This window comes from Schistocerca cancellata, chromosome 5, assembly GCF_023864275.1.
Source record: "Schistocerca cancellata isolate TAMUIC-IGC-003103 chromosome 5, iqSchCanc2.1, whole genome shotgun sequence".
In the NCBI taxonomy this organism is placed as follows: Eukaryota; Metazoa; Arthropoda; class Insecta; order Orthoptera; family Acrididae; genus Schistocerca; species Schistocerca cancellata.
In genome coordinates, this window is record NC_064630.1 from 149,674,075 (window position 1) to 149,692,610 (window position 18,536).

At 37.3% G+C, this 18,536-nt stretch overlaps 1 protein-coding gene across 2 annotated transcripts in view; it reads right to left on the reverse strand.

Moving 5' to 3' along the window:
• Nucleotides 1–18,536, reverse strand: part of LOC126188261 (b(0,+)-type amino acid transporter 1-like) — a 482,554-nt gene that overhangs the window by 38,901 nt on the left and 425,117 nt on the right. For both annotated transcript variants that reach the window (XM_049929825.1, XM_049929826.1), the window contains 2 exons: nt 10,434–10,583; nt 6,810–6,978 (listed from right to left, as the gene is read on the reverse strand). In XM_049929825.1, the coding sequence (XP_049785782.1) occupies nt 6,810–6,978; nt 10,434–10,583 (319 nt within the window). The remainder of the gene's footprint in view (nt 1–6,809; nt 6,979–10,433; nt 10,584–18,536) is intronic.

Below are 18,536 nucleotides of genomic sequence, written 5' to 3' on the forward strand. Positions count from 1 at the left end.
CTTCTTACTTTTACTGATACAGAATTACGGCATACTTCAAAACAACTGTGACTTAGGTGTACATCTGTTCCGCTCTAATTCATTCAAATCTTCCGATGGATCACAGGGTGATGAAGTAAGCCTTTCAATGTTTCATTAAAAAATATAAAAAAGGCGAATGTCTATGGCTTTCGTGAACACTGTTACAAAAACTCTTTAGTCATTAAATAAATGTTTTGAAAGTAGTCTGCATTGAGCAACAACTCTGTCAATATTTTTTAGGCTACCGTGACTGTTTCTCAAGGCGAAATTACTTACTCAATATCTTTAAGATGTAAATGAGGTGATAATGAAAGTTGGTCTTTCTGTTTACGACTAAGGCATGTGCTTCGCCTTCATCTGGAGCCTCCCAACAGTGCCGACCTGTTAGTGGGTAACACAACCCCTACAGAAGTAATTTTTTTTTTCTTTTTTGGTCTTCTCATTGGTGTAGTGTTCTAGATTTCTCATTTGACTTGCGTATAACATTTCCCACAATTTCTATTGTTCTGTAGTGGATAAAATTTTGGGTTGAATTTAATAATTAAGTCCGGAAGATGAACTCTCAGTATTGTCATTATAAAAGTTAATTATTTTAATGGTAATCAGATTGAAAACGCTGTGTGAGTGTATAATATCTGTGGATTATTCCAGTAATACTGGCGTTGTGAAGAGTCATTGCTAATGCTTTGCGCCAGGCCGCTGAAAACAGCCACCGAGAAGCGCTTCTCTGCAGCGCTTGGAGCATTTACAAGACGCTGCGCGGTGCGGCGCTACAGGAAAGAGAAGTGACTCTTTTGTCGCCGCTTTGATCTGCCGCTGCTACCGCGTCGCCGTGTTTTGGTTCGTGAGCAGGATATCTTTCTTTTACTTCTCTTACTGAATAACGCCGTAATTTAAAAGCAAATCCTGGGTGCCACTATTTATCGAAGGAGTAGTAGTTAAAGGTTTACTAAAAAGCCAGCCAATTTATCAAACTCTGTGACGGCTACAAATGGTGAACATATCCGTGTCATCAGGCAGCTAACTTTGGGCCGCTTTGTTATAAAAACAAAAACATTTTCTCTATATTGTTGTTGGCGATGTGCCATCCACACCACAGGCTCATGTTCATTGATATTTAACCAACTAGAGGATCACCAGATTGATCTGTGTTCAAGAATTGATTGCTTTGTAAGACGTTAATTGACGATAAAACCAAATTTCTTCAAATCAAGCAGTTGTATGAAGGCTGTGATTACTTTCCTCCTGTAATCGTTGATTATTAACGCTTCGGTATATAATCTTTCTTACTGCGATATTACGGAGACAATTTCTTTGACAAGAGTTTTCAGATACTGTCTATTGACTGTATGGCTAGAAAATAGGTGAATGTATTTTGGCATTCTTGCTAAAGAGTGAAGAAATTTTGATCGGCTTCAACTGTATCTCCAGAATTTGCTGAACGTCTAAAAACTTGTGTGTTGCACAGTTTTCTTGGTGACCGAGGCAGATACAGAAGATACTTTGAGTCTTTGTGTGTTTCGTGATGTCAACAGACCCAACACAAGAGGGAAGACATGTGAGCGACGTTCACCAACCGTCGTCCTCTGTGAGGAAAGATGCCTCCAACGTTAGGTGAAAACTTTAATTTTCTGCAGTTTATCTGAATATTCCTCGTACTCCTTACTGCATTGCGATGGATTTTTTCAGCTTCACAGACGACATATTCTGTACTCACTTGCATCTCTAGCCAACAGTATGACCTGCACCACCGTACCACCAAACAACAGTACGCAGCAGTCCCTGTATGTAACGAGGCGACTGTTCTAAGATGATGCGTTACCCACTTCTTGGGCGGTCCGCAGCGCCACCGAATGGCGTAGTGTGTAGCCGCTACTGGTAGCAACGTTCCGCCGGCCCGGCGATAGTTCGCCACTCAACGCCACGGAATAAGTGTGCGGTTTCTGAAGGCCCTTACCTGCCCTTCGCTGAGTACGCCCTTGTCCTTGCCCATGAAAGTTTTAGCTGAGTTGTCCCATGTGTCTGGGTATACTGCCACGGGGGTGTGGGATTGAATATAAAGGATGGTCAGAAACAGTCTAAGCTTGTAAGTATGTTGCAGGGTAGGTTGTGCTGTGAAATAATTCTTAAGAAAAAAATTCAATACGTTGCGCCGTTTCCAAGTTATTTCGTTGCAGTTAGCCAATCAGGTCATTGCGCGCTCAAAATCAAGCGGCCCGACAGATGCAGTTAGTGTCAGTTGTTCTCATACCGTAGATAATAGGGCAAGGAACTACTGTCTTTGGTTCGGGTTCGATCCTTACTACCGTCCCATGACCTCTTAGTGTATCGCTCTCTTGTTCCGCTTTAAGAAACCAAACAAAGCACACGTCTCTGGCGGGCCTCTTGAATTCGCGCCGCGCAACGACCCCTTTTGGGTAACTTCAATGTAATTAACTTAGCAACGTTGTAACGTATCTAATTTTTTTCTTAACAGTGGTTTCTCAGCACAATCTGCACTGTTTTTTTCTTAACAGTGGTTCCTCAGCACAATCTGCACTGTAACATTTTTACAAGTTTTTCAGACTGTTTCTGACCACCCTGTACAATGATTCCCTTACATAATATTGCCTGTAAATGGTTTCTTAATCCTTCTCGCGACCGGTCCTATAGACGATCGTTAAAACTTTGCCTTCTTAATTGATACAGTTGACCTCAACGTGTCACTATTCTGCAGAAATATTTTACTTCGACACGCAAGACCGCTCTCCATAGTCCTGTTTCGCGCCATAATTTTACAATGACTTTTTCAGTTACGCAGACCGTACGTATGTAACTTGTAGCACTACAAAGTCGATCGCAGATATTTCAAAAAACGAAGCGCTCAGTCACGAGTTACGCCTGCGCCGTATGCTAAACGTCGTTCACGACAACGTAATTACCCCGCGTGAATTCCGCCGCCTCTTTCACGGCGGGAGACAAGTTGCATTTCCTTCTCCGGAACCCGATTTCTCAGTTCGTCATGCGCAAGAGCGACCGCGTCATCGGGTGGGCGAAGGCCGACGGCCACTCGTGTACAGCTATGCAGAATTCCGGGACGGCTAGGCCTAGTGCATTATTTCTCTCATCGGCGTGGTTTCCGCGAGCGAAGGCGTGACGCTTCAAGGAGGCGTTACGCACGAACAGCATGCAGTCATCGTTGGGAAATTCCTAATTAAAATACTGTCATAACTTAGTGTCTCATGGCCCAAAGAGCCACGTTTCGTCTCACAGGTAAGTGTGTCTAACATATCGCGGATTAAACAAGCATTATGTTTCTAGTCGTTACTCTAAGCGCCTCACGTAAAGGGGCGGTCAAATGAAACCGAGGCAGATCGAGAAAAAAGTAAGTAAACTGTTTCAAAAGTAATCACCACTACTGTTAATACATTATCCCATTGTGAGACAAGACGGACATTGCCTTCATGGACAGAAGTATGCAGTTGCCTGCGGTCACATGATTGTACCTAGGAGTGCACCTCTTCGTCCGAAGCAGATTGTCAGCCACGAATGTCTTCCTTCAGGGCACCACATTTTGTCAAAGCTGTTTCGATTACGCTGCAGAAGTTTCGCTGGGAATCCCTTACACATTCAAACACAGTGCCGATCTCTCCCGTGCGACTTCCGTATTTTGGAGCGGTGAAGCAAGGAAGACATTCGTGGCCGTCAATTTGCTTCGGACGAAGCTCGGGTACAATCATGGTTCCGCAGGCAACCGCAAACACTTTTCCATGAAGGCACTGATCGTCTTGACTCACAGTGGGAAATGTGTCAAAATTTGCGGCGATTACTTTTTAAATAATAAACAGTTTGTTTACTTTTTCCATCTGTCTTTTTCATTTGACTGCCCCTTTAGTTTCGCGTTCCCGTTTCTTAATACGTATCCCTTTAGTTACAGTTCTTTTCCATTCCTCCTGTTCCTCCTCCTCCATTGACTACTGTACTTAATTCCTAACTTTTACGAACGACACTTACACCAATTAAACAGAAAATCATTAATCCATGAGCGATTTCCTCAAACATTTGCGAGAAATTGAAGTGAAATCTCATGCGTTTCCTCCTGTCACACCAAAAGCATGTCTGCTGGAACGATCTAAATGAAACTGTTTTCTGGCAGTGATGAAGCAAGTCCAATTAATACGTCGAGGGTCATAGTTGGCGGACGCCTCTTAACAGCAGCCTTCATTAGTAAATGAACGCGTCTTCCTTCTCTTTCTGTTTATCATAACCGGCTGACTCATTTTTCGTTCTCTCTCAGTTCTTTGGTACGTTGTGTTAATTAATAACAACATGCTTTACCTGAAAAACCACACGTTTGCACTTACCGGTACTTGCTTCCTCATTAAAAAGCTTAGCACGCAATTTTCTACGTATTTTTTTTAACACACAACATAAACATGCGAATCTAAGTCTCTTGCGGAACCTTTGAATAATTTTGATGTTAATGTGTCGATTTTTTCTCTTTACGAGTCCCGGTAAATAGTGGATATACAAAGTGTGCCCTAGAACTCGATGACAATAACGGCATCACTTCTCACAGAAGCGTTGAACAAAGAATCCATCTCCCGAAATCATAGTTTCGTATTTGCCAGACAGAGTGTAGTGTAGTCCAGGATATCAAGCGAGCTTATATTGGCGCCCTATTCAGTCGCTCAGAGAGCGTAAAACTTTTGTATGTCTCATACCAAACGCTTTATTCATTTCAGTCATTCACAAACATCTTGTATAGACTGGATTTTTCTGCATTAAACGTCGTCTACATAACGCGAATATACTATGTATTGTAATTGTTATTTTAATTGATAATGCTACCCGATGTATACCGGTATGCTGGGAATGCTGTAATCCAATCCCATTGTTCAGTAGAAGTTGGGGTATATCAATATTAGCAGCCTATAGATCAGAAGAGAATCAACTGCATCAAGTTTCTGGTACTTCACACGATTAGATGCCTGGCTTTTGAATGTCATACATTCATGGACTTGGCCGATTTCGTCTATACAGTATAGTCTTTTTGAAGGTGGATAATACTGGTTTAAATACTCATTGTTACATGTAGAAACGGTCTCGATGGAAGTAAGATATCTTTCAACAAATTTTGAAGCATTGCAGAGCGTCATCATAATACTAATGTACCTATGGTATGAAATTTGTTTGACCATAACATTTTCAAAATAATGTATTTTACTGGGATGCTTATAACTGCTCTAATGAGTTTCCGCCAATCAAGGGGAAAAGTTTATTTATCTTGCTGATCTCCCCCTCCCTCCCCCCCCCCCCTGCCCTTTGCTCCTAGAAAATAAGATCTTTGAGAAACTTATGTTGCATCCTGTCCCACCTCACGCTCTTCAAATTAGTATCAGTTGAGGAAAGCTACAATGCACCAAGTGCATCCAGAGCCATCTGCTGTGCATATGTGATTCACTATGAAAGTTACAAAAACTGTGACCCTCCCCCAGCTGACACACAGTGTAAGCATGTGACAACGCACAGTGTACATTAACCTTAGGAGTGAGGAATGAAATTGTAGTGCCAGATAAAGGGCAAAAGCAAATTTAATAAACTGTATGTTCCATCAAGCATCAACAAACTTTAGTACTGCAACCAGGGATTTAGGTCAAAGGATTTCACTCACAGGAACTAGTTTTGTGCCTAGGTAATCAGGATGTATTCCCAAAAGCAGTTGTATTGTTTTCAATCCAGCTGAATAAAGCAATTAATAATAGAGCATTTTCTGCAAGAAGAATCATGTACTGCAACTGTTCTTCACTTATTAAGAGTATATGTAATAAAGAAGTAAATAAATCATCTCACATGCATCAAACCTAATACCTATTTGGTATATCCAGAATAACATACAATGTTGGAAGCAACTGAAGTTAAACTGCTATCTATGCATTCCAGTAATTTGCTAGCCACTGACAGAAGCTTTATATTTGATTTCCAGGTGTCCTAGAATTATTTGGTGTTTGAATGGCCTGGAACAATCTATGTGAGTTGTCTGGATAGCGTGCCAAACGAAAGGTGAAAGCAAGAAGCCCACTATATTTGGTTCAGTATGTTTGCAGTGTTTCCATTCTACTGAAAAGACACCATTTGTCATCTCTGCAAAATATTTTAAGACAACATTCATTTTCTCCTTTGATGCAATTTTTTACCAACAAACTACCGTGTTTCCAAATTTGAAGACAGGAGCAAATCACTTTGAGCTAAATCTGGAGAGTAGACTATATGAACAGACTTTCTGTGCACTTTTGCTTCTGTGACTGCCACATTGTGGGATAATGAAAGAGCATCACTTTGTGAACCAATTATAGTCATTCATCGTTTTAATCTTCTTTCAATCTCTATGTCATCCACTTTATTGTGGATCTGTCTATCAAAATAACCTTTCAATTAGTGTTTTTTCTGTGTTCCACTGCAGTTTTGTGTGTTAAATATAGTTGATTAACCATGAATAATTCGTAGCAGTTTAGTCCATATCAATGCACTTTTCAAACAGATGCTCCATTTAGTTAATGTAAGCCTCTCTTTTACTAGTTCCATATCCTTGAGGCTACTCTTACAGAAAGTTATCAGCAGTGGATTATGAATTAATGTAAATTGATTGAAAACGTGAAAGAGTGAATGAATGAACGAATAAAGGAAGGTATTGAGTGACTTTTTTGCATATACCTTGTTATGTAGCTGCCACAAATGGCATATGACCACTATGAGAGTTTAAAATAGTTTGAAATTTAAAACAAAATCAAAATCAGTTATTTACATACCCATAAATTTTGGCCTCTTCTTTTTGTACACAAATAATGTATAGACTGCAACTCCCATCAGAATGAATGCCAGAGCAAAGAAGTAACGTGGTGAAGGATCTGTTACTATTGGTACCAGAGTCAGAAATAATGCTACAATGATTGTGAAAATTGGTACTATTAAAGGTACCTGTAACAAAAAGCGTAGAATGTTATAAAAATCCATTTAATTGGATTAGAACTACATCTGTAGTTAAGTGCCCAGAGAACTTAACTTTTATCTATCAAATCACAGAATTTACTAAATCTGAAGCAAGTCTGTGTTAATGGAGAGAAGTACAATACATTAATTAGGATCTAGAATATAATTTAAAGAGAATATTTTTGATTATGGAGTATTTCCTCTTTCACTTCTTAAAATGTAGTAAGTAATAATATAGTACCGGTAGATACAAAGAAAAATTGTGGTTTATACAAGACCTGAAGAAATAAGTTACTTACATTCACACATGATACATTTTCTTAGTGGTGTTCTAAATATTTGAAATTCATTTGTTTCATGCCGATTCTTACACATGCCTATTCTTGCCACCACCCACCAATTCATTTTCACCACCCACCCGCCTGGGAATTTTTTTATCAGTCTCGTATATGACTTCAACAGTTCCACATTTCTGAATTGTTTTATTAGTCTCATGACATACATTTATAAAATCAATTGATCATGTTAAAATCCATGATTATACTTTACCATTTTAAATTCCAACCGGTGAAATGCTATGAACATCAATTTAGTACTAATACCATAGCACTGTGGAGAAGTGGTTACTTAATAAACTTAGCACTAATGTTACAACCTATCCAAATTATCATTCTACTGGAATTTATTTTCTTTGAATCTGTTATGAAATGTATTCTACCTTAAATTCTTGCTCACAATTTATCCAAGCAATTTGAGAACTTTCGTTCTTCTGTGTCCTGACCAATACAGTTTGTTAAATTTCTGCATGTGTATGAAGATGAGGTGCCAAGTCCATAACTTGATAATGTTGAATACATGGAAATCCCATTCCTTACAACAGGTACTTTTTCTTTATACAGCTGAGGCCAAGTTATTCACATTCAGCAAATTTATTTCGAACTAATTGTCAACAATGTCTGTTCATCCAGTCATGCAAGTGAAAAGCTACTTTATTCATTCTTTCTTCAGAATATTACTGGCTTTTAAATGAATAATTTAATTTTTGTCTTAAAGTCATCATATGTTTGCTGTTTGAGAAAAAGATTATGTTGAACATTCACCATAAAATAAACTTCATGTAGTCCTTTTTCCTAAAACCTGACAAATATATATTCATAACATACTTAATGACATGGCAACTTTAATATATTAGTAACATTCAGGATGTAAATGTAAGGGGCAGCCAGATGAAAATCAGGTGGACTATGTAACAAGCATGGTGTGGAGATTTGAAATGCAGGTAGGCGTGTGTACTATGTGTGTGTGTGTGTGTGTGTGTGTGTGTGTGTGTGTGTGAAGTGACGTTCTTGCCTGAATGTCTGCTGTATGTGGCGAACCCAGTACATCACATGTGCATGTGTTTGATGGACGTGTTTGGGTGGAGTAAATAGTTTTGAGAAAGTTATGTCATTGAAAGAAAGCAGTTGACAAGGACTGGCTCATCATGTCATAGCCCCTTCTGTCACTGCTGCAGTGGATGTGCCATCAGGAATGATGGGCAGTGGAACATGGGATTCAGCTCATGTTGGGCTTCAGTCATGGTACTACTCACACCATCACAACAGAGCAACTGACATTATGGAAAATTGTCAAACAGTGGTTTCTACAGCCTGATGCAGAAGCAAAAGTTTAACAAAATGTTGACATTGCTGCAACGTCTGGAAAAGTATAACAATGAAGAATATTGTTTCCTGCCCTGTATTGTCTCGGGAGATGAAACTTGGTGTCACCATTTTGAGGCAAAGAAAAAGCCTCAGAGCCAACAACGGAAGTGCATGGATTCACCACCACTGAAAAAATCTAAAACCATGCACACTAGCTCTGGGAAAGTGATTATGACCTCCTCCTTCAACTGCAAGAGCCCCCTGCTCATTGACTTTCTGGAACACACTGTCACAATTAGCACACTGTGGTACATGGACACTTTGAAAAAACTGTAGTACACTATTAAGACCCAAAACCCAAGAATGTTGAAGGGCGGCATTAATGTCCACCCATATGTTACTGAGGTAATTTAGACTATGAGAAATAAAGTATCTCTCTCTCTTCTCATGACTATCAATTTGCTTTGGACAAAGAGGTGCATGCCCGAGTACAATCACAGTTCCAAAGTTTTTGAAAATAGCCACAAGTCATCCTTTGTGTTTTTCATTTACTGAGTTCACTCTTCAAACAAATGAGAGTATCATCATTGCATTTAATGTCGGCTAACAGCTTTATAGATTACACTAGCAGTATTATAGTAGTTAAACTTACATTTAAGGTAAAGTGGTAGATAACTTCACCTTTGATGCTCTCAAAGTCATCATTTACTACTGTATTTTAAACATACCTTTAAGTACTGTAGCGCAGCCAGTTTAATCTATAGAGCTGTCAGTAAACTTTAAATGCAACCTTTATGCTGTCAGCCAGCTTTAAACTGTATGATGCTGTTGATCATTTGAAGAGTAAAACCACTAATAAAAAATTACGAAGTGTGACAAGTGGCTGTTTTCAAAAACAACTTAATTTTAACAATAGTTAACTAAATCATGGTTCTGTTGGTAATGGGAACATTCTTCACAGAAAAACATTGACAACCTTGTCTCATAGTGGGATAAGTATATCAACAGTTATGGTAATTACTTTTGAAATAAACTCTTCACTTTTTCCATTTGTCTCGTTTTTCATTCGACTGCCCCTCACAAATTCTATCAGTGCTGCATCTTCACAAGAGATGTGCCATTCTCATCTTAGGGTCTGAGTGACTCCCATTCCTTCTAAACATTTCCCAAGCTATCGCTCATTCTGTGTTTTGAAAGGAAATACTGGTTCCAAAAATTAGTTAATTATTTTTAATTTAAAAAGGAACTACTGGGATTGCTTGGGATTTCACCTCTTTAAGTTACTTACTGGCTTGGTATTCTGCTTCCCCTTTTTTAATCACGTTACACATCATATCATCATATATTTTTCCTTTTTAATGTAGAAGATCTCATCTATGTTTTTAACTTCCCCTATTAATGAGTAAAGGATAGATACACTTCCAACACAAAACTTATCAGCTGACTTATGACAATTACATAAGACCTGAAAAATTAACTATACTGATAAGGAATTCACATTATGGGTGCAACACAGTAATTCAAAACATCAATCATCAATACAGTATAGCTGTATCTTGGCTCAATATAGATGAATCAAAATATTAGCATTTTGTACTTTCAAGAAATATTCAAGTTTATTTTCTTTCTAGTAAATGATTATTGCCACTACAATAATAGAGCTTTTTTTAGAAATATATCTTCTTTGTCTAATGAAAGCATGTTACTGCTTTTGTTTTCATTGTTACTGAATGTGTTCCTGTGGAGTGAATTTGGTGGTGTAGAAATTTGATTTATGTGGTGTCTAATGTCAATACTGACCTTATATGGCCTATCGGCATGTGGTTTAGTCCTCCTCATTATCAGCAGTGCAGCCATAGCCATTCCATAAAACACCCAAACCAAGAAACTTGCAAAATCAATGAGGGGCTCAATGTCACCAATGATAACAAATATTGCTGCTATCAAACCCTGAAAAATATATTTCATTGATATTTTCAGACTTTTATAATTGTAAAGTGGAGAAAAGTATTTTGACATAGAATTCTTACAGAACAATTAATCCATTAATAAATACAAATTGTCAGTCATCAGATATCATAGGCACATGAAAATTGGCAATTTGTGATAAATGAAGATATACTGAGATGCAAATTCTGCCTCAAAAAATGAAATAGATTTTATTTTGTAGTGAACTGTATCCAAATGAACTATTTTTTGAGAGATGGATTTATTTACTCCATATAACTTAAATATTTAATATCTGACCACTTTCTGGCTACTGGTATTAAACATCCTCTGGCAAAACCAAATTTAGAAATAAATTTGTGAACAAATGAATTTGCAAAATTAAAAGTGCATGAATACAACAACATGCTGTGGTGCCATGCCAGTTGTGGGCACTTGAATGGTGTGTATAAAATACATTCCACATAATGGAACATAGTACTCAGCTGTGGGACCTAGCATCTTAGAACAAAGAAGCATATACAGCCACATCTGCATCTATACTTTGCAAACCACTGTGAGGTCCACATCTAAGGGTGCATCCCATTGCATCAGTTATTACAGTCTCTTCCCATTCCATTCATGTATGGAGCATGGGAAGTGACTGTTTGAATGCCTCTGTGCAAGCAGTAATTATTCTGATCTTATCCTTATGATCCCTATGTTAGAGGTGTCATCGTCATCGTTGTCGTATTCAGTCCAGAGACTGGTTTGATGCAGTTCTCCATGCTACTCTAACCTGTGCAACCTCCTTCATCCCCGAATAACTACTGCAACGTACATCCTTCTTAATCTGTTTAGTGTATTCATGCCTTGGTCTCCCTCTATGATTTTTTACCCTCCACATGTCCCTCCAATACTAAATTGATGATCTCTTGATGCCTCAGAATGTGTCCTATCAACCAGTCCCTTCTTCTAGTCAAGTTGTGCCACAAATTCATCTTCTCCCTAATTCTATTCTGTACCTCCTCATTAGTTATGTGATCCACACATCAAATCTTCAGCATTCTTCTGTAGCACCACATTTCGAAAGCTTCTATTATCTTCTTGTCTAAACTATTTATCGTCCATGTTTCATGTCCATACAGGGCTACACTCCATATAAATATTTTTAGAAAAGACTTTCTGACACTGAAATCTATACTCAATGTTAACAAGTTTCTCTTCTTCAGAAATGCTTTTCTTGCCATTGCCAGTCTACATTTTATATCCTCTCTACTTTGGCCATCATCATCAGTTATTTTGCTGCCCAAATAGTAAAACTCATTTACTACTTTAAGTGCTTCATTTCTTAATATAATTCCCTTAGTATCACCTGATTTAATTTTACTACATCCCATTATCATTGTTTTGCTTTTGTTGATGTTCATATGATATCCTCCTTTCAAGACACTGTCCATTCCGTTCAACTGCCCACCCAGGTCCTTTGAGGTCTCTGACAGAATTACAATGTCATCAGCAAACCTCGAAGTTTTTATTTCTTCTCCATGGATATTATTTCCTACTCCCAATTTTTCTTTTGTTTCCTTTACTGCTTGCTCAATATACAGATTGAATAACATCGGGGATAGGCTACAACCCTGTCTCACTCCCTTCCCAACCACTGCTTCCCTTTCATGCCCCTCAACTCTTGTAACTGCCACCTGATTTCTGTACAAATTGTAAAGAGACTTTCGCTACCTGTATTTGACCCCTGTCACCTTCAGAATTTGAAGGAGAGTATTCCAGTCAACATTGGCAAAAGCTTTCTCTAAGTCTACAAATGCTAGAAACATAGGTTTGCCTTTGCTTAATGTATCTTCTAAGATAAGTCATAGAGTCAGTATTGCCTCACGTTCCAACATTTCTACAGAATCCAAACTGGTCTTCCCGGAAGTCAGCTTCTACCAGTTTTTCCATTCGACTGTAGATAATCAGTGTTAGTATTTTTGTGAGCAATATGTAGTGTGTGATGAAGCAAGCTGGGATCTCTTTACTTCCTCTCTTGTTTTGCCGTCTGCCGCTTTAAATTCATTTTATTTTTATTTTTGACTAATTTGATTAACATGTATAAATATAATCTGCATATCCATAAAAGAGAAAGGTTGGCCCTCGGTCTTGAAGTATATAGCAGCAAGTGTCATAAATTTCCTAATTTATTTTGACTATTCCTAGTTACTATTTTTTGTTATAGGGTGAAATCAGTAATTGTTTCATGACACAGATTTTATTGTTAACTTACAAATAAATACAAATTGTGTACTAATTATAAACATTTGGAAGAAGAAATACTAGGATTCTTTAAGTATTTATTTGGCTCCATTCAAAAACATATCAGCAGAGCCAGCCCTTATTTAATTCCAAAGTAATTACCAGGTTTGTCAAAAGTATTGTTTGTATAAATATATTTGTTAATTTCATTATTTAAACAAAAGATTCAGCCTAACCCTAGTACCAGAAGAAACTATTAAAAAGAAGGAATTTTTCTATATATTCATTTAATTGAATGGGTTATGTTTTAATTGTAATTTCCGTATATTAAACATTGAACAATGTATAGTTTCAGTGCCTATTATTGTGAGGCCTGAAATTTTGTCCTGAGACAGACAGTCCACAGTTGATTTTCAGATGAGAAACCTGTACTGGTTACTTCAACAACAATGCATCAACTTAACCGTGAAATAAGTGTAACACAAATAGGCCGTGTGTCAAAACAATGACAGTGTCTGTTCAATAGTGTCACATGTACCATATTACTCTGCAAGAACTGTGTGGTTAGGTATTTACTGCTCATAGATGGTCAACAGTAAACTATTGTAGCAGTATGCTGACGTATGCCTACAAAAAATTAATGAGGCTTATCAAAAGTTAACCACTAGTGAAATGGCCATATAACTGTGTAATATTGCAGGATTGTGTACAGTGAAAGTAAAGAACTGTGAAAAAACAACTGTGCAACTGTCGGCTACATCATTTAGAGTAGTCAGTGTTGAACTCCCCCCCCCCCCCCCCCCCCCCCCCCCCCAATTTTTCTGCCAGTATAACAACGCAGTATGTTGACGCCGAGGACTACCAACGAAGAAATAAAGCAGGTGAACATCACATATGGCGCCCTTCTGGGTGAGGACTATTGTATTTGGGCACAATAAACTAGGACCCGTGAACTTTGAACAGTTAACTCAAGAACAATTTGCAATACAGTGATTTTAACTAAGGAAGTGCAACAGTCAATCAGCACATGGATTTCATGGCCACAGGTTTCATGGACAGCAGCCAACCAGCAAGTGGGTTCTATGGTAGCAGCCATTAAGTACAGGGGCAGCCAATCAGCACACAGATGGCTGCAGCTGACCAGGATAGACAAGACATCTCACCGAGAGAATTACAACTTGTAGCAGCCGTGCAGACAACGAATCGAGATGACAACTATAGCAGCAGCAGCAGCAGATGAGTGAATAAAAGTAAAGTAATTCATAGCAAGAGCCATTTTATATTAAGCATTACATAATGAGTGGCTGTAACAAATAAGTCAATTTGATGGGAGAGAATTGACAGCAAGGGAGTGTTCTAACTGATAAAGCTGTAGAGGTTAAGCTTTTAAATGAACAGAAAGACTTAATGGGGATTGGTTCTGTAGAGGATAGTAGCTATAAATTGGATGTGAATGTAACTTTGAATGATGGCAATTAAAGTCCTATTGCAGATAAAGTAATAAAAGTGTCATCTACATTGTGTGGTGATGTGAGCGAAATGGATGAAAACAGCACTGAATTGGATGAAATCGTTGAGGCTAAGGGGGAGGAATCTAGCAGTGAAAGTCACCAAGTGCAACAGTTTATGACTGGAAGCAATGTAAGGCAAATATGAGTAGTATGTGTATGAAAGAAGACATTAGTAGTATGAAAGAAGACATCAACAGTATGAAAGAAGACATCAACAGTATGAAAGAAGACATCAACAGTATGAAAGAAGACATCAACAGTATGAAAGAAGAAATCAACAGTATGAAAGAAGACATTAATAGTATGAAAGAAGACATTAGTAGGGTGGAAAAGAAAACTGATAGCATTAGAACTGACATGGTTAGCTTAAAGAATGAACTGAAGAAAGAAATTAAAAAGGAAATTAAATTAGTTAGCTCTTATCTTTCAGGATTAAGTAAGATGGTTGAGGCGGTAATTAAGGATTGTGATGAAAAATAAAGAAAATAGTACATAATACTAATGAGAAATTAACATTAATGAGTAGTAAATGTGTAGAAGATAGAAAGAAGCTTTGCGATGACTATAGTAGGAGGGTAGAGGCTTCTGAGAAACAGTGTAAAGTTGAAGGCAAAGCAGCCAAGAAATTTTGTGCTGAAAACAGGGTTAAACTTGAGAACCAAATCGATCAGATTAAAAATGATTTAAAACGAAGGTAGAAACCAAGTGTGCAGTAGTGGTAGAGGAAAAACTGGTAAAAGTAAATAAAAATGTAGACTCAAAATGACTGAAATGAAGAAATATGTGGAAGAGGTACAAAATCTAAAGCACAGAGAAAGTGGCAGTGGGTCTGATTCTGACAGTAGTTGTAACTATCATAGCAATGACAAATCCAGTAGTGATGAGGACAAGGTATTTGAATTTAAAATTGATAATGATGGCAATGTACTAAGTAAAGAAAGAATGGAGGATGAGGATATTAGGCCTAATGAAGAGCAGAGTTTAATGAGAATGGTAATGAAGAAGAGGGCCATGATATCTGTCATTTGGCTGTGTCTGATAATTATTTTAGTAAGCAGGATGATGGTTTTTCCAGGGAAAGGGTTAACAATGATTTGTTGTTTGTAGAAGATCACATGGCAAGTAAAAAGTAAGTGTGGTACCGTGTAATAACACCAAGTGTATGAGGTATACGTGTTAAGTGTTTACTGGAGATTGGTAGTGACTTGAATGGCATTTCACAGGCATTTTTTTTTTTAATCTATTAAGAACACAGAGGGTACAGTAGTGATGGATGTTTCTGGAATAAAAATTATTGGTGCTACTGGTAAGCTATCAGAGAGTGTGAAATGAGATTAGATTAGATTAATACTTGTTCCATAGATCATGAATATGACACTTCGTAATGATGTGGAACGTGTCAGGTTAATAAAAGATGTCTGTACAAGATATTACATTACACAATATATTGCATGACACTAATGTTTAAGTTGTTTTTTTTTCCCTTAATTTATATCTAAAAATTCAACCAATGAGTAGAAGGAGTTGTCATATAGAAATTCTTTTAATTTATTTTTAAATGTTAGTTGGCTATCTGTCAGGCTTTTGATGCTGTTTGGTAGGTGACCAAAGACTTTTGTGGCAGCATAATTTACCCCTTTCTATGCCAAAGTCAGATTTAACCCTGCATAGTGAAGATCATCCTTTCTCCTGGTGTTATAGCTATGCACACTGCTATTACTTTTGAACTGGATTGGATTATTAATAACAAATTTCATAAGTGAATATATATACTGTGAGGTTACTGTGAGGATCCCTAGATCCTTAAATGGATGTCTGCAGGACGACCATGGGTGGGCTCCAGCAATTATTCTGATTACACGTTTTTGAGCAATGAATACTTTTCTACTCAATGATGAATTACCCCAGAATATGATGCCATACAAAAGCAGTGAATGAAAGTAGGCATAGTAAGCTAATTTACTGAGATTCTTATCACCAAAATTTGCAATAACCCTAATAGCATACGTAGCTGAACTCAGACGTTTCAGCAGACCATCAATGTGTTGCTTCCAGTTTAGCCTCTCATCAATGGACACACCTAAAAATTCTGAAAATTCTACCTTAGCTATAGACTTCTGTTCAAAGTCTATATTTATTACTGGAGTTGTGCCATTTACTGTATGGAACTATATATATACTGTGTTTTATCAAAATTTAAATAGTGTCCGTTTGCTGAGAACCACTTAATAATTTTGTGAAAAACATCATTTACAATTACATCACTTAGTTCTTGGTTTTTGGATGTTATTACTATACTTGTATCATCAGCAAGAAGAACTAACTTTGCACCTTCATCAATGTGGAATGGTAAGTCAATAATGCATATCAAGAACAGTAAAGGACCTAAGACCGAACCCTGTGGGACCCCGTACTTGATAGCCCCCCAGTTTGAGGAATCAGCTGTTGTTTTAACATTACATGAACCACTTATTTCAACTTTCTGCATTTTTCCAGTTAAGTATGAATTAAACCATTTGTGCACTGCCCCCCTCAAACCATAATGATTTACCTTATCTAAAAGAATTCCAAGATTTACACAATCAAAGGCCTTTGAGAGATGACAAAAAATACCAATGGGTTATGTCCGGTTATGCAGAGCATTTAATATTTGATCAATGAAAGTGTATACAGCATTTTCTGTTGAAAAGCCTTTCTGAAAACCAAACTGACATTTTGTTAGTACTTTATTTTTACAAATATGGGAGGCTACTCTGGAATACATTACTTTCTCAAAAAATTTTGATAGAGCTGTCAGAAGAGAGACTGGGCAGTAGTTGTTGACATCCGATGTATATCCCTTTTTATGCAATGGTTTTACAATGGCATATTTCAGTCTATCGGGGAAAACACCCTACTCCAAAGAGCTATTACATACGTGGCTGAGAATCCTACTTATCTGTGGGGAACAAGCTTTAAGTACCTTGCTGGAAATGCCATCAATTCCGTAAGAGCTTTTACTTTTCAGTGAGTTTATTATTTTACTGATTTCAGAGGGAGAGGTTGGTGGAATTACAATTGTTTCAAACTGCACAGGTATGGCCTCTTCTATTAGTAGCCTTGCCTCTTCTAGTGAAGATCTAGATCCTATTTTCTCCACAACATTTAAAAAATGATTATTGAAAATATTTTCAATTTCTGATTGTTTGTTAGTACACTTGTCATTCAGTTTTATGGCACTAAAGTCTTCCTGTGCTCTTGGTTGCCCTGTTATTAACAACTGTGGAATTGGCATGACAGCTGTTGGAGTGCAATTTCTTGGCAATTCAAAATCTCAGCATTGCTGTAATATACAGGACTAATTTTCTGTGAGAATAGCAAGTAGGGGGTTCAACATTCTATGTTGGATTCATTATGTGGCAATAATGCTTACCCCAGCTGTCTGTCACATTTTTCGTGTTTCCTGAGGCAGTCAAACTCTTATCCTATCCTATCATATCCTATCTGTAGTCTATAAGTGAATCAGAAACATTCTATCTTCAACTTTCATATGATTTGAGACAGCAGCATACTTTAATATAGGAATATTTTAGAAAATGTCTATCCAGAGTAATCTATGTATATATTATGTTATGTTAGTGATAAGTAATGGAATCATAAGAGGATGGAAGAATGAAATAATGATAGTAAATTGGTACCATGGTTAAAGAATTTCTGTCAAACAGAGAGGTAAGGTAAACAGAAAATGAAAGGTGTCAGCATATGTGGAGGAGAAGGTGCAGATTGTTTGAAAAATATAACATCTGAAGTAAGCAGCTCATGTGTGAAATTAGTATAATCTGGTGCAGCAGTGGAGACAATATGCAGTAAAAACCATCTTTAATATTAGATCGTGATATTAATTGTGGCATAATAGAAATATTTGTGTTCAGTGCATTCAATATATGGAGGTATCTATCTACCTATGGATATGTGTCACGGTATAGCCTCTAACATAAAGGAAATAAAACTTTTAAACATAGTTGCCTGGAGTAATGTGTGTGGAAAGAATAAGCAGATTTGTATGTATATCATCCTTCAGACTATAATCTCAAGCAATTTGATGGAATATAGTGAAATAATAGTTTTTCCAAGTGATAATTTTTCTGATCAGTAATGAGAGTTATGTTTGCCTTAGCATAAAGGTCTGTTACTGTGGAGTGTTTTTTCAGTAGAATCAATTTTGCATTGGATAAGC